Raw genomic sequence first — 21737 nt, 5'->3', positions numbered from 1 at the left:
GTCTAGTATTCTTGACAATAGTAAATACTTAATAAATGGTTGTTGAGTTAATCATTTAATCTTTTTGAAATGTGGGTGTGTTTTTACTTTGATGGAGACTTTTTTTATTAATATAAATAGAACAGATTTCATGTCAATCATAAATACAATTCTAAGAACATGATGATGTGTCCCTCCTTCCTTCTCCACCTTCTTCCTTTTTTTTTTCCTTTGAATTTTTGTGATAATATACTTTCAGTTCACGTTATAACCACAGGCTTAATGTTCCTCTAAACATAGTGTTTAAAAAGTAGAAAGTCTACTGTTCCACAAGAATATAGACAAGGGCTTTAAATTGTAGTCCAATCATAAGATATCAATTTCATTCTTATCATTCATGGTTTTGGTTTTTGTACTCTATATGTTAGCCACCACAAATCAGAGAAAATAAATGGTACTTGTCTTTTTAGGTCTGGCTTATTTCACTAAGCATATTGGTCTCTACTTGCATCCATTTTGTTGCAAAAGATAGGATTTCATTTTTTTATAAGATTTTTATTTTATTGTATTCAAAAGACAGAGTTACAGAGAGAGGTAGAGACAGAGAGAGAGGTCTTCCATTCACTGGTTCACTCCCCAGATGGCCACAATGGCCGTAGCTGCACCGATCCAAAGCTAGGAGCCAGGAGCTTCTGGGTCTCCCACATGGGTGCAGGGACCCAAGGACTTGGGCCATCTTCTACTGCTTTCTCAGGCCATACCAGAGAGCTGGATCGGAAGAGGAGCAGCCAGGACTAGAACTGGCGCCCATATGGGATGCGGGTGCCTCAGGCCAGGGCTTTAACCCACTGCACCGCAGCACCGGCCCCAGAATTTCATTTTTTATGGCTGAGTATATTCCATTGTGTATATATACACCACATTTTCTTTATCCAGTCATTAGTTGGGGGACATCTGGCTTGATTCTATAGCTTAGCTATTGTGATTTGAGCTGCTAGAAACATGGGGATAGAGATCACTCTTTCCAATGCTTATTTCATTTCCTGTGGGATAAGTTCCCAGGAGTGGGTAGACTTATTTACATATTTTTTGAGGAATCTCTATACTGTCTTCTAGAGTGGGTGGTTGTACTAGTTTATATTCCCACAAATACTGTATTAGGGTACATTTTTCTTAGTTGTTTCACTAATTTCTAATTTCACCTATTCATAAGCATACATAATCAAATACATAACTGGAATTGTTATTTTAGGCAAAGTGTTATTTAATTAAGAACAAAGTATTGAATGTTTTTATTTTGCTCTTACTTATTCCTTACTGATGATCTTCCTTTTTGTTTTTTAATTTTTATTTTTGACAGGCAGAGTGGACAGTGAAAGTGAGAGAGACAGAGGGAAAGGTCTTCCTTTTCCGTTGGTTTACCCCACAATGGCCGCTGTGGCCAGCGCGCTGCGGCTGGCGCACTGCGCTGATCCGAAGCCGGGAGCCAGGTGCGTCTCCTGGTCTCCCACGTGGGTGCAGGGCCCGAGCACTTGGGCCATCCTCCACTGCACTCCTGGGCCACAGCAGAGAGCTGGCCTGGAAGAGGGGCAACCGGGACAGAATCTGGCACCCCGACCAGACTAGAACCCGGTTGTGCCGGCGCCGCAAGGCGGAGGATTAGACTGTTGAACTGCGGCGCCGGCCGATCTTCCTTTCTTCATGTAGATCTGAGTTTCTGTTTATCATTTTTCTTGTTTTGAAAACTTCTTTTAACATACAATGTCTACACTTGAAGTAAATGTGGCAAAATGCTGAAAATTGTAAAGTTAAAAAAATTTTAAAAATAAATTGCACTGAAAAAAAAAACAATTAAAAAAAAATCTTAAAATTTCCTGAAAGTTAGGCTTAGTGGCAACAAATTAGCTCTGTTTTGTTTATTTGAGAAATGCTTTATTTTTCCTTTACTTTTGAAGGATTATTTCACAGGGTACAGAATTCTAGATTAATAGTTTGAACTCTCAATACTTTAGATATTTCACTGTGCTGTCTTCTTGCTTGTAGGGTTTCTGAAAGGAAGTTGGATATAATTTCTATTTTTACTCTTGTATTTGTAAGCCATATATTCCTCTGACTTTGTTCACACTTTTTTTTGTTGTTGTTGTTTGTTTTGTTTTTTTCTTTATCTTTGATTTTCTATGGTTTGAATATTATATGCCTACCTGTAGGTTTTGGGGCATTTATTCTGCTTGGTGTTTTCTGACTCTCCTACATCTGTGACCTAGGAAAATTATCAGTCATTATTGCTATAAATATTTCTTCTGTTATTTTCTTCTCTTTCTCTTCTGGTAGTCCTGTTATGTGTATGTTAAACCTTTTATAGTTGTCTCACAGTGCTTGGCCATTTTATTCTCATTTTTGTTGTTGTTCTTGAGATGTTTTTCTCTTTGCTTTTTAGTTTTAGAAGTTTCTATCAATGTATTCTTTGCTCTGAAATTCTTTTTTTTCATTTTGCCCAGCCACTAGTATGTCCATTTTTCATTTCTGTTACAGTGTTTTTGCTTTCTAACATTTCTTTTTTGGCTCTTCCTTAGAATTATCATCTGTCACCTTACCTTGTCTGATTCTTCTTGCTTTTATCTACTTTATCCATTAAAACCTTCAATTTATTATTAATGGTTGTTTTAAATTCTAAGCTTGATAAATCCAACATACCTGTCATTTGTGTGTCTAGTTTTGAAGCTTGCTCTGTTTCTTCAGCTATTTTTTTTTTTTGTTCATTGTACATTGCAGTTTTTTGTTTTTTGTTTTTTTTTTAAGTGCCAGGCAATGATGTACTAAGTCAAAAGAAATGAAGTAGGCTGGTGCCGTGGCTCACTAGGCTAATCCTCCACCTGTGGCACCGGTACCCTGGATTCTAGTCCCGGTTAGGGCGCAGGTTCTGTCCCAGTTCCTCCTCTTCCGTCCAGCTCTCTGCTGTGGCCCGGGAAGGCATTGGAGGATGGCCCATGTCCTTGGGCCCTGCACCCACATGGGAGACCAGGAGAAGCACCTGGCTTCGAATCGGCCAAGCACACCACCCGCAGCGGCCATTTGGGGGGCGGTGAATCAACGGAGGGAAGTCCTTTTTCTCTGTCTCTCTTTCTCACTGTCTAACTCTGCCTGTCAAAAAAAAAAAAAAAAAGAAGTAAATAAACCCTCAGTAATGTAGTGGTATTGCATGTGAAGGGGGTTGGGGGAAAGAGTAGAAGTGCTCTGTAGTCATATTATTGGGTTTCAGTAGCCTAGTAGGCCTGTGGCCTTCGCAATTGCATTTTAATTTTCTTAATCCCTTAGGTAGGACAGGATAGCTAGAGTGGGTGGAAGTTGTGTACTTCTTTTCTCCCAAAAGGCTACAAGATGTTGGAGTTGGGTATTTCCCCTCCCCCAGGTTAGTTAAGCCCTGCTGTTAGATGTCAGCTCTGTTAAATAGTTTCTTCTGCTGGAAAAACAGAATACTTCAGGCTATGTCCAAATAGCTTTTTTTCCATTTCCCTTGCTGGAAGTACGAGGTGATGGTGATTTTTCCCTGTGCTATTCACTGTAAGAACCTGGTAGAGCTCCTGAAAGTCAGACTTGCAAAGGTGTGGGTCCCCTCCAATGATTGGGTCCACCTAGAGTTTTAAATTCTCAGATCTGTCTACACTTACCCTCTAGTCTTTCATCATTTATAGTTCAGGCTTTCTTACCCTTACACTGATTTCCAAAGAGATTGCTGCCCACAGGGTTCTGCTCTAGTAAGTTGCAATTCTCTATGTCCCTAAATCTCCAATTTGTGGGGTAGGAGGTGGGCAGCAGTTTGCTACCCTCACTCCCTTATGGATCTCAGAAGTTACTAACTTTTTAGTTTCTTCAGCTTTTTACTTGTGGTTAGGACAGAATGGTGACTTCTAAGCTCCTTACCTGCTCCTGCCACAGAGAACTAGTTATGTCATGTAATCTGTGATTCATTCCTTTGGAAAGTGTTGTGTCCTTTTGTTTTTGAAAACAATGTTTTTTCTTTGACTTTAAAAAAAAAAAAAACACGTTATTTTAATTTATTTGAAAGGCATGCTGAGAGAGAGAGAGAGAAAGAGATATCTTGCATTTGCTGGTTCATTCCCCAAATGGCTACAATGTCTGGAGGTCTGCCAAACCAAAGCCAGGAGCCTGGAACTCCATCTGGGTCTCGCATGTGGGTGGCAGGGGCCTAAGCACATGGGCCATTCTCTCCTGCTTACCCAGGCTCATCAGCAGGGGACTGGGTCATCAGAAGCCAGGACTGAAACCAGGACCTGGATATGGGATGCTGGTATGGTAGGCGGTGGCTTAACCCTCTGTGCCACAATGTCTGCCTCTCTGAATTTTCTTCAAGTGAAATCCTCCCGTGTTACTTTTGGAAGAATCACAGATCTAAGTCTGATTCCGCTGTGGCCTGACACACCAGAGCGCTTCTGCATAACTGGTGTTAAGACTTCCCCGGGACTGAAGTGCCCTCTGCTCCCTTGGAAGGGGACACCCAGTAGTTATTTCATGTGTACTAGGCCTTCTCCAAACCCAAGGGACTGTCCTCTTCTCCATTGATTTATATATTCTTCTAATCCTGAACTTAACTTGACTCCTGCTGGGGAGGAAGCTGAAAGTGAATGACAGTTTCCTTCTCTAAAATTTGCTGCCACTCTTGTCATCCTTTGGCATTTTAACTCTGACATGACACTCTTTTCTAAATTGGGTGGTGCTGATTTGCCTCTGAAAGAGAATGGCAGTCCTGCTTCATTATTTTCTCCATTCTTGGGCACAAGAACATCTTCCTGATCCTACCACTACCACCCAGCCGTATTTCTGCCTGAGCATTAGGTAATGGGCTCTTTTTAAAATTTTTGATTTCAGAGAAACCTTATGCAGACTTATTGTCAGCTCTACTGAGAAATTTTTAGTTCCATTTTCTTCTTGTTTTATTTTTAAGTGATCATCATTTGATTCTTTTTGCCTTGTAAATTAATTTTTTTCTGCCTCCCTTAAATATTTCCCTAGATGCCACAAATTACATATGATATAACCAGTCACTCAAGTTACACGAAATGTACTTGGCTTCTTTTGGTTCCTTCTTTATTTAAAAAAACACACTTCATATCAAGTACAGGCAGTAGTGTTAGCCTTTTTGAAATATGACACAATTGAATGTCCATTGTGAATAATAATGTGGAGAAGTGGTACTGTGCTTATTACACATTTCCTCTAGAAAATACTGTGGAAAGTATGGTTTGCTATATTTTAGATACTCTGTAATTACCATGTACATGTGAGTTGTTATGGTAACTGGGTTTCCCCCCTTCTATTAAATAACAGAGTAAATGGTTGCTTGAGATGTGATTGAATTGTCAGCTTTCAAGTTAATGCTATGTGGATAGCTAATGGGGTATGTGTGTAGGGGGAGATATGCAAGGAGGGAGGCCAGGAGAGCAAATGTGGGAGAGAAGGAAGGAATATTAAGTGTTTTAACAATACCTGCAAAGAGATCTATGTCATTTAACTTTAAAAAGCTGTCCTCTGCATGCCCTTCCTTCTCACTGTTTGTCAGGGTACAGAAAAAAATATTTTCTTCCAAAAAGATTATAACTGACAGATTATTGAAATCTGATATTTCTTATATATAAACAATGGGACATTGAGTGGCTTTGGGGGTATCTGACACTAAGTGGAAATAGTTTTTCTTCTACTGATGTGTGAAGAATGTATGTATCACAAAGCCAAAAGTTGTGGTTCAGTATTCATTTGTATATAGAAGTAGCTACTGAAGTTAAATTCTTTCAGTCTTTTCATAGTAACATATATTCCTGGTGAGCATGAAAACTGCCTTAATTTATGAGATTGTATTTTGAAATCAATAGCAAGTTCTTACTTTGCCTGTCAGTGATAACATGTTGCCCTGCCTATCCTATTCCAATTTGACAATCAAACAACCTTCACACACATTTGTCTTACATGATTTATAGTACTTAAAAAAGGGCTGTTAACATGGGTTACTTCCTTATAGATGGACTAACTATTTATTAAGATCTTTCAGGAGAGAGAACATGATACTTAAGTTCTGGGCAATGTATTCTGATGAGTAAATTAACGAATTAAATGGCCTTGTAGTGCTTAGGTAAAACCTGTATTGGTGAGGAAACATGATTTTTTTTTTCATCTTCTCAACATTTCCCTACATTTGTGAATTTGGTTTAAAGAATCCCAAGACTATCCCAATATGGGCTAAACTCCCAGCTTTCATCCTCACTTTTTTATGAACAGTTTTGCTTCTTCATCTTCTGTCTTATATATTGACATTTTTCTTCACATTGTCTTTGATATGGGCTAGCATTTGCATAACTAAGTGTTTGAAGGCCATTATTCTACAGTGCCACCAGTGTAGTTGTGTCAGAGCCATCATTATCTCTTAGCTGGACTGTTGAGTAGGTTTGCCTGCTTTGACCCTTGTCTCTTATAGTCTGTTCTCAACATAGCCATCAGTGTGATCCTTTTGCACTGTAAATTAGATCATGTTATTCTTCTTCTCAAAACCTTATAATAGCTCCCCCATGAGTAAGAATAAAAACAAGTCTTGAAAAGTGACCCAGAAGACCCTGAACTCTCTGGTTCCCCTGTTAATTCACCAAACTTTTCTCTTCCTGCTCTCCCCTTTGCTTACTCTGTCTACTCTAGTTACACTGGCCTTCTTTCTTTACACAGGTCAGCCCTGTGCCTGCCTTACACTTTTTGCCTTACCTTGTGTGTGTGTGTGTGTGTGTTGTTTTTTTGTTAATTGAAGTGACATTGACATAGCATGGATTTTGCCATTGTAAAAGCTTAATAATTACAATTCAGTGGCATTTAATACATTCATAATGTGAATTAGGAATTCTTTCTAGTTCTGAAAACTTTCATCACCTCCAAATGAGACCAGATACCCATTAAATGCTCACTTCCCATTATTCCTTCCCTTCTTCCTCTCTCCCCTATTCTCTATCCATGACAACAAATGCTGGATGGATATTGTCTGTAAGTGGAATCACATATACTATATGACCTTTTGTGTCTGACTTCTTCCATGTTAGCATAATGTTCTTAAGGTTCCTCTATGATATAACTTTAATCAGTAATATTATTCTTTTCATCACTGAATGATATTTCTTATGTGGACACTCTTTTGTTCATCCCTTGGTGGGCATTTGGGTTGTTTGTACCTTTTGACTATTGTGAAGATATAGCTATGAACATTCATATGCAAGTATTGGTTTGTATACATGTTTTCAGTTGTTTAAGATTACATGTAGGAGTGGCCGGCACCATGGCTCAGTAGGTTAATCCTCCACCTGTGGCACTGGCATCCCATATGGGCACCGGTTCTAGTCCCAGATGCTCCTCTTCCAATCCAGCTCTCTGCTGTGGCCTGGGAAAGCAGTAGAAGATGGCCCAAGTCCTTTGGCCCCTGTACCCACGTGGGAGACCAGGAAGAAGCTCCTGGCTCCTGGCTTCGGATCGGCGCAGCTCCAGCCATTGTGGCCACTGGGGAGTGAACCAGTGGACGGAAGACCTTTCTCTCTGTCTCTCCCTCTCACTGTCTGTAACTCTACCTCTCAAATAAATAAATAAAATCTTAAAAAAATAAAAATAAAAAATAAGATTACATGTAGGAGTCAAAATGCTGACTCATATAGTATTTCTATGTTTAATTTTTTTTAAAAGATTTATTTATTTATTTGAAAGGCAGAGTTACAGAGGCAGAGAGAGAGGGATTTTTCATCCTCTGGTTCACTCTCCAAATGGCTGCATTGGTCGATGCTGGGCCAATCTGAAGCCAGAAGCCTGGAGCTTCTTCCCATGTGGTTGCAGGGGCCCAAGGAATTGGGCCATCTTCTACTGATATCCCAGGCCATAGCAGGGAGCTGGATTGGAAGAGGAACAGCTGGGACTCTAACTGGTGCCCATATGGCAGGCAGCAACTTTACCTACTATGCCATGGTGCTGCCCCCACTATGTTTAACTTTTTGAGGAAACAATAAACTTTTCCATAATGGCTGAACCATTTTATATTCTCACCAGCAATTCCATCCTCATCTCCTTCAAGTTTTCGCTCAGACTTGACCTTCTTGCTCCTATCTCTCCTGACTATCCATTTAATCTTTAAACCTCTCTCCCACCTCACTTCATTAGCATATTTTCCCTCTGGCATATTTCCCTAATGCAATATCTTCTGTAGGCAATGTGTAATTTTATTTTATATTCACAGCTTCCTACACATCAAAACTCTACTGTTTTTCTTCCGTTAGTCATTTGGCCTACTTGATTTAGCAGTCCACCAGGCAGCTATCATTGCAAGAGTATGTGTTCTGAGAAAAGTAAATTTTACATATTAATTAAACTTAGTGACATGCTGGTCAGTGAACTCTGCTCTATCATCTGCTGAATAGCTGAGATGCAGCCTTTTGATTTGAAATTACTTTGTTGGTTGAGTTTCTTTCAAAGGTTGCTGAGAGTATATTTTATACTTTAAAAATGCTAATTGAGTTTATTTTTCAACCTAACAACATTAACCTAAAATATAATTAATGTGGATATCTGTATATTAAGTGAAATGCCACTCTAAAATATATTTTTATTAAGAATGGTCAAGGGAGTCCCTTTTGCCTGTGACACAACTGGAATTAAGGACATGACTCCCTGAGCCTCTCTTTATTAAGGGAAAGAGTAACAGATGCCTTTTTGAAGAGATTTTATTCACAGCTAACTCCATAGAACACTAAAATGAGGGTATAATCCCATTACATATTGGGAGTCCCGACTGGCTTCAAGGCTAAAGTGTTCTACTGCCTCCCTACACCCACCTGCTGTGACTAGAGTAACAGCTTCAGGATTAGCTTTCAGTTTCACTTATAACCTCTATTTAAATAGGTTTCCTGGCATGAATGTCTTCATTTTTAAAAGTTCAACATCTAATTTTCTCATGCTTTTCAGTTAGATTTTTATCATAATCTTTTCCATTTTTTTAGACTCATGTTTAAGCAGCAATTAAGACCATTATCTTCCCCAAAACATTCATTGCTCTTTTTACCATTTTGCTGAGGCTGTGGATCTTCTCAGTAGGTTCTAACATGAGAGAGATGAAAGTTTAGTTGTGGTGTCAAACTGTTGTTTCTGTCTGATAAACCCAGTTGTCAAAATAAGGCATAAAGAAAAGGGCTCAGAATTGATAGTTAAAAAGAAAAAGAAAAGGTTAAATAAGATTGCCCACATTCTGAAAGCAGAGAGCAGGTCCAAGAACTGACTGTGCCTAAATGTGGCCCAGATGATAGTTTGTTTCCTGAATAACAAGAGAAGAAGCAGGAATTAGAGGGCTTACTCCTTCAAGGATTTGGTTTTTGTTGACCTACTAACAAGACTCCCCTCATCCCACTTGGCAGAATGAGTACTTAATAAGAGAAAGGAGAGAGCTATCTTTATACTCTTTTAAAAGTTCACTTTGTGGTGTCTATTTCATACTGCTTATTCTCTAAGTTTTTTAAAAAAAAGTGGTGGCACAAGAGGTGATTAATTGTAGTCAGAATTAATCTCTTTATTCTCTTCATTCCTGTAGAATCCTCATAATTTTCCCATATAATCTGTTTGTGCCTATTTCTTGCCAGCTAGAAAGCTCTCTGCAGACATAGGTTGATTGATAATCCTCACACTCTCCCACGGTACCTTGCATGTGGTAGATAGACCCTCACTAGGACTGAGATTAAAGAACATACCAGGGGCCATGGAAATCCACTATAATCAGAGAGGCTGTAATCTTCTGTATCATAAGGGTTGACAAAATGTCCTTAAATTCTAGTTACTGCAATTCTGCTGTATGTATACATACACGTGTACTTCTCTTGTCTGTAGGACACAGACTCAAGTTTTAGCTGTTTGAGTTTAGATGATATGAGTTACAAGGAACATGAAATGTGATGCACTGTGATTGTTTTTCTTGAGTGATCTTTCTTCAGCAGAAGCAGACTTTGAGATGATTTGTTGCAAAGTAGCCTTATACTAATAGGTAGAAACATAAATGGCTATAAGAACCAGATGTTTTGTCTGGGCCTGTGTTCAAAAATAGAGTTTCCATGTTGGCATATATCATTTTTCCTCTTGTTTACCCGCACTGATTAAAGGGTATTTAACTAGTGGTGTTCACAATTGCTGTGTGCAGTGCCCACTTGCATGCTCTTGTACACAACATAATATTTCTGTTGGCAGTTTTAGATTATTACTTCAGAAATTGTCACATTGAAAATGCAGGATTGAGCAATATTTATTTTTATTTAAAATGGCTAGGAGGATTTGCTAGACAATACACGGTTTCCTGACATTGGAAGCAGACTTTAGAGAGTCTCCTCTCAATTTTCAAAGAAGTATTTGTATTGCACATACATCTTAACTTATTATTGTAGGATTTTATTTGCTTTAATTTAGAAAATTCCAGGCTTCCTTCATTTTATCCTTACAAGACTCTAAACTCTTTTCCTTTGGAAATATACAAAAGATATTATTTGTGGTTCTGATCCCTGACGGATTTGGTTTTGTTTTACAACCTAAACTACTTTAAATGAAGAGAGAGAATTGATGATATAGTTGTAATTTCATTCTGTTTTAATACTGTATTAAAACATATTGTGGCTCATTTTTCCCACAGGTTCACATCCAGCTTTCAGAGTGGCACCGTGCAATTTTCTTTCCACAGGCCTGGCTTGCATATATGAATCGAGCTTATCATGCCATTTTACAGGTAAGGAAACCATAGGGGGGTTTGCCTCAGGGGAGTGTTTCTTCCTTATCTGAGATTTTACTGCAAATGCGTATTTAATATAAAAATACTTGGAAAAAGCACCATCAAATGAAATTATTATTTTTTTTCTCATAAAAGAGTGTGAGAGAGGCTGGTGTTGTGGCACAGCAGGTTAAGCTGATGCTTGCAACACCAGAATCCCATGTTGGAGTGCTGGTTTGAGTCCCAGCTACTCTGCTTCCAATCTAGTTCCCAAGTAATGCAACTGGGATAGCAGTGGAAGATGGCCAAAGTACCTGGGCACCTGCCACCTGTGTGGGAGACCTGTGTGAAGTTCCAGACCCATGACTTCTACCTGGCCCACACCTGACATATGGCTATTGTGGTCATTTGGAGAATGAATCAAAAGATAGATAATATATCTCTCCCTTTCTCTTTGTCACTTGGCCTTTCAAATAGATAAATAAGCCATTAAAAAATAAGTTTGAGGCTTGCATATATAGCTACCCTTAAAAATTTAGGTGTTATAACCTCCAAACCTATGTGTTCCACACAGAGCTCCCTCCTGATTACCCACACCCTTGGCCCCACTGCCTTCACATTGTCCTTACTTGGCATCTCTAGCACCTGGACTTGAGAGCTCATTGTCTTCTTTATATCTTTGCTCTCTCGAGCTGGACTTATATCTCCAGCCTTATCTTCTAACACTTCTCCCAGGTGCTTATGTTTCAGTATTACTGAATTTCTTCAATTTCCCAAATTTCACATACCTTCCCTTGCTTCTTGGCTTTAGTGCACACTGTTCTTTTTGCTTCCAATCATGCCAATCCCTGTTTGCCCACCTAATTTCAGCATGTTGTTGAGATCAGTTTATCTGGAAAGGCATCATATGCCTTCCTCCTTTCCCCACTGGATTATATGCCCTTCATATCTACTTCCCTTTACAAAGCCCTTATCATGTTGGTTATTTGGGATCTCCAGTAGTCTCTGGTCCTTAAGGGCAGGAGCTGTGTTTCTGTCTGTGTTGTTTCTCTGCCAGTGGCTTGAGTGTCTAAAACATGATGGGTGCTCACTAAATAAGTGACATATGCTCAACTTGATGTAATTTAACCCAATAATATTATATAATTTATGATTTAAAATTTTTTAAGTTAGAAAATTTGAACTTTAAAAATTGAAAAAAAATTAATCAGATAATATATGAATAGTTAACAATACAAGAAAATGACTAGCTCAGTCCTCTTCCCTAGCTTAAAATTCATTGTTAAGGATGCCAAAAAAAAAACAAAAAAACCACATGTTATTGAAGTAATTCATGGCCCAGAATAAGATATTCATTTTGTCTCAGAAAATGTAGTATTATGGTTAAAGAGAAGGCTGTGTTATAAAATGAGATGAGGAGTAACATTGAGATTAAGATGAGGTGGGAGGAATGACTGAGCATTTGGACATTGGTGTTTTCTTCTCAAGTTCAAATCTCGCTGCACTGTGTCTTTTTTATTATTATTATTATTTTAAACTTTTATTTAATGAATATAAATTTCCAAAGTACAGCTCATGGATTACAATGGCTTCCCCCCCCCCATAATTTCCCTCCCACCCGCAACCCTCCCGTTTCCCGCTCCCTCTCCCCTTCCGTTCACATCAAGATTCAGCCTACAATTTATAAAGCACTGATAGATCTTTAGAACTTCTGATTAATTAGACCTGAGAGGGCGAACAGAAATCTTGTGTAACAAGCTTCCAAGTAAATTTGATACAGGCCACACTTTGAAAAACACCATTTAGTTTATTTATTAATTTATTTTTAAAAGCAACTTTTCTTATGTCTTAAAAAATTTATTTATTTAAGAGGTAGAGAGAGAGAGGTCCCATCTACTGATTTCTTCTTCAAGCATGAGTGGCTGGGCTACTTCAGGCTGAAGCTGAGAGTCATGAAGTCAATTCAGATCTTCCAAGTAGATGGCAGGAACCTAACTTTTAAACCATTCGCAGGAAGCCTGCCTGAATCAGGAGCCCAAGTCGGGAGTCAATCCCGAAATTCCCATGTATGATGAGGCTCTGTCCTAAAGAGCATCTTAACCAATATGACAAAAGCAACACGATTTTAGATGGTTTTGCAAACTGCACTGGAATCTGGATTTGAAAGATGTGCCTTTGGAACCTTTGTTTCCTTTTCCTCACTGTTTCTTACTCACTTTTTTTTATCTTCAGCAACTGCTGGGCACCCAGTATGTTTTGAGTAGGGGCGTCAGTGAACGAATGAATGACTCACGTCTCTACATGCTTCTTTGCCATCCTTAGCCAATTTGTTTTTGTTCAAGAGGAGTGATATTGCACTCACATCAATTTTTCCCTGACCAGAGAAATTATTTTTTTTTTTTTTAATTTTTGACAGGCAGAGTGGACAGTGAGAGAGAGACAGAGAGAAAGGTCTTCCTTTTGCCGTTGGTTCACCCTCCAATGGCCGCCGCGGTAGCGCGCTGCGGCCGGCGCACCGCGCTGTTCCGATGGCAGGAGCCAGGTGCTTATCCTGGTCTCCCATGGAGTGCAGGGCCCAAGCACTTGGGCCATCCTCCACTGCACTCCCTGGCCACAGCAGAGAGCTGGCCTGGAAGAGGGGCAACCGGGACAGAATCCGGCGCCCCGACCGGGACTAGAACCCAGTGTGCTAGTGCCACAAGGCGGAGGATTAGCCTAGTGAGCCGCGGCACCGGCCTGACCAGAGAAATTTTTAATGACCAGGGGCTCAATGTGTAAGACATAAAGGGGAGTAAAGCATTCCTGCCTCCTAGTCAATTACCAGTTGGAGGAGGAAAGCTAACATGTCCACTAGCGATTTCAATGTAAAATCTGTGATGCTTTAATAAAGAATGCACAAAATGCTATGTGTATCTGGAGAAGGAAAGTTCCTCTTTCTGCAGAATGAACTGATAATTTTATTTAGCTGTTAGTTTAAGAAAAGCTAAATTGAATAGGATTATGGTGTAATTCTTGCAGATGACTTGCAATTGATTTTTACAAAAAGCCTTGTGATTGTTTTACATAATAAGAGCAACCATTTATTGAATAACTAGTGTGTATTCAACACTTTATATATATTATTTCAATTGATCTGTACAGAAATCCTTTGAAGTGGGTGTTATTAACCCTGTGTGTAATGGGATTATAGACTGGAAACAAAGTTAGGTAGGAAAAGACAAATGACTCAAAACCTAACAACCAGCAAATGGAAGAACCGGAACTTAACCCATTATTTGGTTCCAGAGCCGCAGCTTTTTCCACTGCATAGTGTGCTTTGCCTAACACCATCATTAAATAATATAAATTGGTTTAATATTTTAAAAGACAAATCTATTTATAGAAAGCCTGCTATTTTTAGTAATGTAGGTTGATTATTCTGCCTTTACTATTTCAGTAATGATGTGTACCTTTGTTTATTGTTTAAAGCCTTTTGCTTTGGATTTCTAGTAAGTTCAGTATCATTGAGAGTTGGTAACAAAAGAAATGAAACTGAGATCTTAGACTGTAGTAAGGCAATTTTTAGTATAAACTACAACAATGCCATCTACTCTATCAATTGTTATTTGAAACTACACTGATGTGTTTTAACTGTTAACAAGTTTTGAATATGAGTACACACACTTAAATAGAATTTATGGCATCTTGAAAGTACGAAGCAATAGCCAGATTCCTTGTCTATGTCAAGAATTTCTGTCCTGGAAGATACTTCTTCTGTATGGAAATTGTAGCTGCTTCCATCTGGTGCAAGACGTATTTTGTAGCATTAAGCTAGAGGATCATAAGGAAGAGCCATGTTTTATTCAGTTAAGCTTACTAGGAGATATGCTAAAAGGTATATTCTACAATACTTCCTGGAGGCTGATTAGTATGTGAGTAAATGTGAAATCTGAACACTAGTATAGTGGCTTCTGCTTAGGAGTCTGCTTCCAGCCTTATCTAATTTTTGCACAAAAACTTACAGTTTTGAATTATAAGCATAAAAAGTGGTTGACATGGGAAGGTAGTTGGATTTCTTCCCGTTGATAGGAAAAATGCAGATAGCAGCTGATTGCTTGTACAGAGACCATTTGGTAACAAGCCCTTTGTAGTCTGCTTTCCCTTGCTGCTGTCCTGAGACGACAAGGAGTTTAGGTTCTCCATTATTTGTGACAAGGGCTCTTTGGTGTTAAGAATATGACCTCAAACAGGAGAGAGATATGAAAGTAGGTTGACTGTAAGTACTTGTTTCCTGACTTGTTCAGCAAACTGCAAAACAATTTGAAATCAAAACCAGGGTTAGAAACAATGCCTCTGATAAATTACTCTGAACTTTTCTAAAGTTTTTGTCGTTTTGTTTATAACATATATTGAGTAGTTAATACTACTCAGTATGATCAGCAGGTTTTTGGTAATGTGGGCTAGTAATAAAAATTAAGAGGGACAGTCAGATTAAGAATTGGATTCATAATGGCCAGCGCTGTGGTATAGCAGGTAGAGCTACTGCCTGTGACTCCTGCATCTCATATGGGCACCAGTTGGAATCCTGGCTGTTCTATTTCTGATTCAACATTCTGCTAATGGTCTGGGAAAACATGGGAGACCTTGAAGAAGCTCCTGACTCCTAGCTTTGGCCTGGTACAACACTGGCCATTGTGACCATCTAGAGAGGGAACTAGTAGATAAAAGATTCTTTCTCTGTCTCTCCTTCTCTCTCTGTAACTCTGACTTTCAAATAAATCAATAAATCTTAGAAACAAATAATTGGAATATACAGACAATCCAAAAATCATTTCTGGTGATCATTTTAGCCTTTTCTAACCCCAAAAGTATTTTTTTCCCTTAACCAGAAAAATTCCTGAGTTGAATGCCACTGGATCTGTTAACAATAGGTAAAGAATTAGAAGGCAAAGTGATCTGAACAAACAGCCTGGCATGGGGTTAAGCATATGTTATAGAAGAGGGGGGTGGAAAGGAACAGAGACTTTGAGAAAGAAAAAGTCGAAATTTACTTGGTCACAGTAGAAGTGACTATACTGGTTTATGACTACAGAGGAGATCAGAAAAGCCAGTCTTCAGAAGCAGCACATATTCTAGCTTTCTTATATTTTGGTTTATTTTTAAACAAATAAGTGAAAGGCATAACTAGCAGAGTCAGGTAATAAGATAACGTTTTCTATTTTACTTTGCCTGCCCTCCTAGGATACCAACATGAATATTAAATAATGATATCTTATTTAATCATCTCTGATACCTTGCTGTAAAAGACAAAGGGGAGAATGACAGGACCAGGATTCTTTCTTAGCGACTATGGAGATGGGGAATGGATCTGAGCAAAGTAAACTGACTATGGAGGATCGAAGTAAAGCATCCATCCCACCTCAAAGTACCTGAATGCATGAGCCCCAGGGCACTCACTGCATGCCAGAAGTTGTATTGCATATGAAGGTTTTGTAGATAGACAGAAAAAAACAGTTGTTTCCCTCAGTGAGCCCACAGGCTTATGACTGAAAGTATATGAGAGAAATATAAGGGCTGGTGCCATGGTTCACTTGGTTAATCCTCTGCCTGTGGCACCGGCATCCCATATGGGTGCCGGGTTCTAGTCCCGGTTGTTCCTCTTCCAGTCCAGCTCTCTGCTGTGGCCCAGGAAGGCAGTGGAGGATGGCCCAAGTGCTTGGGCCCCTGTACCCGCATGAGACCAGAAAGAAGCTCTTGGCTCCTGGCTTAGGATCGGCGCAGTTCCGACCGTAGCAGCCATTTGGGGGTGAACCAATGGAAGGAAGACCTTTCTCTGTCACTCTCTCTCACTAACTCTATCTGTCAAATAAAAAATTAAAAAAAAAAAAGAAATATAAGGACATCTAACTTTACAGTCTGGATATTACATTTTTGGGAAACTTTTATTCCATACGTTTATGCATATCAAAACTAGAGATTTATGTATATTCATGAAATATGATTTTACAAGAAGACAGTAAGATTTATTTTATTTATTTGAAATGCAGAGTGACATAGAGTGAGAAATAGATCTTTCATCCATTAGTTCACTCTCCAAATTGCTACGATAGTTGCCCTGGGCCCAGCCAAAGCCAGGAGCCCATTATACCATCTAGGTGTCCCGTTTGGGTAGCAGGGGGCTGAGTACTTGCACCATTTTCTGCTGCCTTCCTAGCCACATTAGCAGGAGTTGGATCATAAGCAGAGCAGCCAAGACTTGAACTTGAGCTTCCATATGGGATGCTGGCCAGTGTTGCAGGCAGTGGCCTTAACCTGCTGTTAAGTGCTAATACCATAAAATAGTTATTAGCTATATTTTACAAATTAGGAAACTGAAACTTACAGAGGTGGAGTACCTTTGAAATCCAGAAAAGAAGCTCTTGAACTAAATTTGCCAAACATATAGCTTCTCCAACTTGTATCTCTTTGGTGAACATACAAATACCTGAGCATTGTTGTGATTGTTTCTCATCATACATCCACTATCAGAATATAAAATCCTATCAAGGATATGTAAGACCAATTGAGAAAGAATACACGTGTATTTCCCAAGAAATTATAAGCCATTGGACTTGCATGCTGATTTGTACTCTGTTCTTTGCAGGGGAGAATTGCAGAGCTGGAGTTGCAGTTGAAACATGGAAAAGAAGGAGCTGAGGAGGTGCAGTACAAGATAAGCACAGCCTGGCTCTGGTATGGGCATGGCATTCTGGTGCTCATTATTTGTCATGGAAAGTGAGCTAGGAGGGAAAGACAAACACTTTATAGTATTCTATATGGGTTGTTTTAACTTCTGTGTGAACCTGGAAAAGAAACAATGGAAGATGTGAAAGGTGTATTTTCCACCCACTCCCTAGGTAGACTAGCAGAGTTTTATTTCTCAATCACATATACAAACGTAGCTCAGTGTTTGTGTGTTGTGAAGGTTTTCCAAAGCAGTGTGGAAATGGTTTGTTTTTCCTCTGCCTTCCCCCTGCCCCAACCCCTGTAACTGATTATTTGTGTGCTTTTTGAATGAAAACTTCTGTTTTCCCATTCAATTCACTGCCTTCTGACCTCACATTTAGTCAAGGATTATTCTCTCCCTCCTTTGCTTTCCCTTTCCCCAAGACATCTTCATTATTAGGAGCAACTTTACCATGTCAGGGCTTTAATTTCTATGGCAGCCTCTCTCTAGGGAGTTTCCACTGTATTATCTAGAAACGTGTTAGTGCTGGCACATTAAAAGCAACTTAAATGATTACATGAGTTGGGAAGAATATCTAGTCACATTATTGTCACAGCAGCTGAAATGTAAGTAAAAGTACCCAAAATCTAAACAACTTTGTCTACAGCTCTAGGTTACTTTAATCCTAAAATCTGTCCAAAGGTTACTTGATTTTAGATTTTTATTTACTGACAGTGGACACATGTAGAAAAGCTGAACTGTATTTATATGTGTGTTTAATTAATTCTACCCCAAACTACATTCTAAGCTTTAAAAAATAGCATTACAGTTTAAAATTTTATAATTATTGGATTTAAGACTAGAGATTAAGAATTTGGGTCTTACTTCCTATTTGTCATTATCTTTGCCCCTTATTTCAGTTTTATACTTTGAAAGTGATAATTTGATGAAAGTGATATATTTTCTACACTCTCCAAAATATATAGAGAGACCTATGGATGTTTGCTTGGGTGAAACTTCTGGAATGTACATGTATAAGAGTGTGCAGGAACTAGGTCCCTAATTCACTTAAGAATAATACAGAACTGGAAAATTCAGTTTAACTTGCACTACTGATAAACTATATCCAAGGAAATGTTTGAACATCATCACTTAATTGCAGCTGTTTCAGATCCAAATAAAGATATCCCTTTATTGATTACTTTAGAAAGTATTTATTTTCTGTTATGTGTCAGGTGCAGCAGTAAGTAAAGTTCTAGTTTTGTCCTCCATAAGCTTATACTTGACTGAATAGGAATAGATAATCAAATAAATGGAATGGATTTTGATTAGTAGATAAAAAATAAAGTAGGATTAAGGAATTGAGAGTAGTTGATGCAGGGAGGATGATCAGGAAGAGCTTCTTTTTATAACATAGCATTGGAAAGAGACCTGAAAGAATGGAGTGAAGTTGATACCTGGGGAAGAGCATTTCAGGAAGAAGGAACAGCAAATTGAAAGGCCCTGGGAGAATAGCTGAAAGGGGAACTGGTATGCTATGGAGAGATCAAAGAAGTCGAGATTGGATTGTGGAGAAACTTTGTAGGCATGTAGAGGACTTTGTGAGGGAGATGGAGAAACATTGGAGGATTTGAAACAGAGGCTCTGACTCATAATTTATAAGGATCATTCCAGCTTTGGTGTTAAAAAATATTCCCTGGGGAACATAATTAGGATTCCACTGGCAGTAATGCAGACAAGAGATGATAGTGTTTTGGATTACAGGGTTAACAATGGAAATATTTAAAAATAAATAGATTTTTAATCTATTCTGAAGGTGGATTCTATAGGTTTTAAAGGATAATAATTTAAATGAAGGATATGAGAGAAAGATGGAAGTCAAGGATAATTCCAAGATTTTTAACTCTTAATAACTAAATGTATGGGATTCCCATTTGCTAATATGGGGAAGATTGTAGGAAAGCACAGCTGTGTAAGGTAGGAATCAGATTTTAGTACTTGCTAGGCCTGACATGCCTAAATAGACCTCCAGCTGGAGATGGCAAGTAGATTGTTGACTATATGAGTCTGCAGTTATTGGGACAACTCAGGGCTAGAGCGAAAATTTCTGAATCATCAGTATATCGCTGGCATTTAAAATCATCATGCTGCATGAAAGCATGTAGAAAGGATGGAGAAAATTTCAGAGTATTGCGCAGTGGAGCACCTCAACATGTAGAAGAGGGGAAGGTGAACAGGAAACATATAAAGCTGAAAATTAGTGATCAGTGATGTAGGAAGAGAACCGAGACTGGGATCTTAAAAGCCAAGGAAAGAACCTGCATGGGAGACCAGGAGAAGCACCTGGCTCCTGGCTTCGGATCAGCGAGATGCGCCGGCTGCAGCGGCCATTGGAGGGGGAACCAACAGCAAAAAGGAAGACCTTTCTCTCTGTCTCTCTCTCACTATCCACTCTGCCTGTCAAAAAAAAAAAAAAAAAAAGCCAAGGAAAGAAAATGTGCTAAGAAATGAGGGATCTGCTGCGAGGCTGCAAAGGATAGGGAATAGGAATGAATTAAGTTTAGTTCCTTTAAAGTCATTGGTATTCATGATAAAAGCTGTTTTGGAATAAGTGTGGGGACAAAAACCAGATTATAGGAGGGGCTAGAGAAAGTAGAGCATGAACTAGAGTCATCAAGCATAGGTAATAATCTTTTAAAGCTGTGTTGCATAACAGGCAGAGTCACGTGGCAACAGGAGAGCTTTTTCTTTTTTCAAGAGGATAGCTAATGGTATTTTCACTTGTTAAGGGACATAATATGAGTAGAGTAGGAAAAAATTGGTGATGTATTTTTCTTTTGCCTCTGGTGTGATTATATATTCAAAGTTTGAAATTTTGTTTTATATACACACACAGTGACTAGTCCATATATGAGATTTGGAGATCGCAAACTGATGTTTTGGTGAGCACTATGTTAAAAAGAAAACTGGAGTATGTCTTATTCAGTTTGGGTTGCTACAGCAGAAATACTGTAAACAGAATGCTTCACATAACAGAAATTTATTTCCCACAGTCTGGGGCCTGCGGATCCAAGATCAAGTAGCTGGTATTTCTAGTGTCTGATGAAGACCCACTTCCTGATTTGCAAGTGGTCATCTTATATTCTCAAGTTGGCAGACAGCAAAGAGAGAGGAAGCAAGCTCTCTTCTATTTCTTCTTTATAAGGGCAATGACCTCATTTATGAGGGCTCTATCATCATGATCTATTTACCTCTGAAAGGCCCAACCTCCCATTACCATCACAAAGGGGATTAGAATTTGAATATATCAGTTATTTGAGGTGATACCATTATGTACTGCCTGCACCTTCCTCCTCAGTTAAACTCACATCCTTTCCAGCTTCTGCTAAGTGACCTATGGAATAGGAAGATGAAATTATCTTAAAAGTAAAACCCTTACATTTTGCCTTACATTAAAGTGCTATATATATAATATTAAGGTGTGAAGTCATTGCTGGAGGTTCTTATTAATTGACAAATAAGAAAAAAAGTTGAGTTCTCATTTTAAACTCATCTTTTTTCTACCTTTATTGCAGGGTTAGAGACATGCTGACTGATGAAATCACCAAGACGGCTGCAAAGTAAGACCCATTTATTTTTCTACCAAAATTTTTTCATAAATGTTTTTCTCCCCTTGACAGATGTATAGTTTCTTCCTTTAGGGAACTTTATAATGTTAAGGATTATCAAGTACTTTTCAATTATTTTTTAAAAATGACGCTATATCCTTTCTTACATTATGCTCATTTTTTGCTACATGAGTTTTTGTGAAAGTGACAAAAGCAGTGGACAAACACACATGACTTCCACATTAATAGTCACTGAGGTCGAATTCTTGTGCTTTGCTTAAGATTGTAACTTAGTTCAAGGGAAAACAAAAGAGAAAGAAATCCTTGCTAAAGTGAGTTATGTGGGTTCTACAAATTATTAAATCTCAACTGCAAAGTGGCAAGTATATCAAAGTAGTATTTTTTTTTCATGTCCTTTGTATTATGGTTCCAGTGTATTTAAAACTCGAACTTTTAGGGGCTGGATTTGTGGCAAAGCGGGTAAAGCCTCTGCCTGCGCCAGCATCTCATATGGACACTGGTTCAAGTCCCATCTGCTCCAGTTCTTATCCATCTCTCTTCTAATGACCTGGAAAAAGCAGCAGAAGAGCCAATTGAGAGACCCAGATGAAACTCCTGGCTCTTGGGTTTGGCCAGGCCCAGTTCTGGCTGTTGCAAATCTGGGAGTTAACAGTGGATGGAATCTCTCTCTCTC

General features: G+C 38.8%; 1 protein-coding gene across 2 annotated transcripts in view; it reads left to right on the top strand.

The window, feature by feature from the left end:
- FOCAD (focadhesin) overlaps window positions 1-21737 on the top strand; it is a 360290-nt gene that overhangs the window by 267745 nt on the left and 70808 nt on the right. For both annotated transcript variants that reach the window (XM_062208140.1, XM_062208139.1), the window contains 3 exons: window positions 10676-10768; window positions 17373-17461; window positions 21011-21055. In XM_062208140.1, coding sequence (XP_062064124.1) covers window positions 10676-10768; window positions 17373-17461; window positions 21011-21055 — 227 coding nt within the window. The remainder of the gene's footprint in view (window positions 1-10675; window positions 10769-17372; window positions 17462-21010; window positions 21056-21737) is intronic.

The sequence above is a fragment of the Lepus europaeus genome, chromosome 12, assembly GCF_033115175.1.
Source record: "Lepus europaeus isolate LE1 chromosome 12, mLepTim1.pri, whole genome shotgun sequence".
In the NCBI taxonomy this organism is placed as follows: domain Eukaryota; kingdom Metazoa; phylum Chordata; class Mammalia; order Lagomorpha; family Leporidae; genus Lepus; species Lepus europaeus.
The sequence above is the reverse complement of the archived record's forward strand: the minus strand, read 5'-3'. Positions and strand labels throughout refer to the sequence as shown.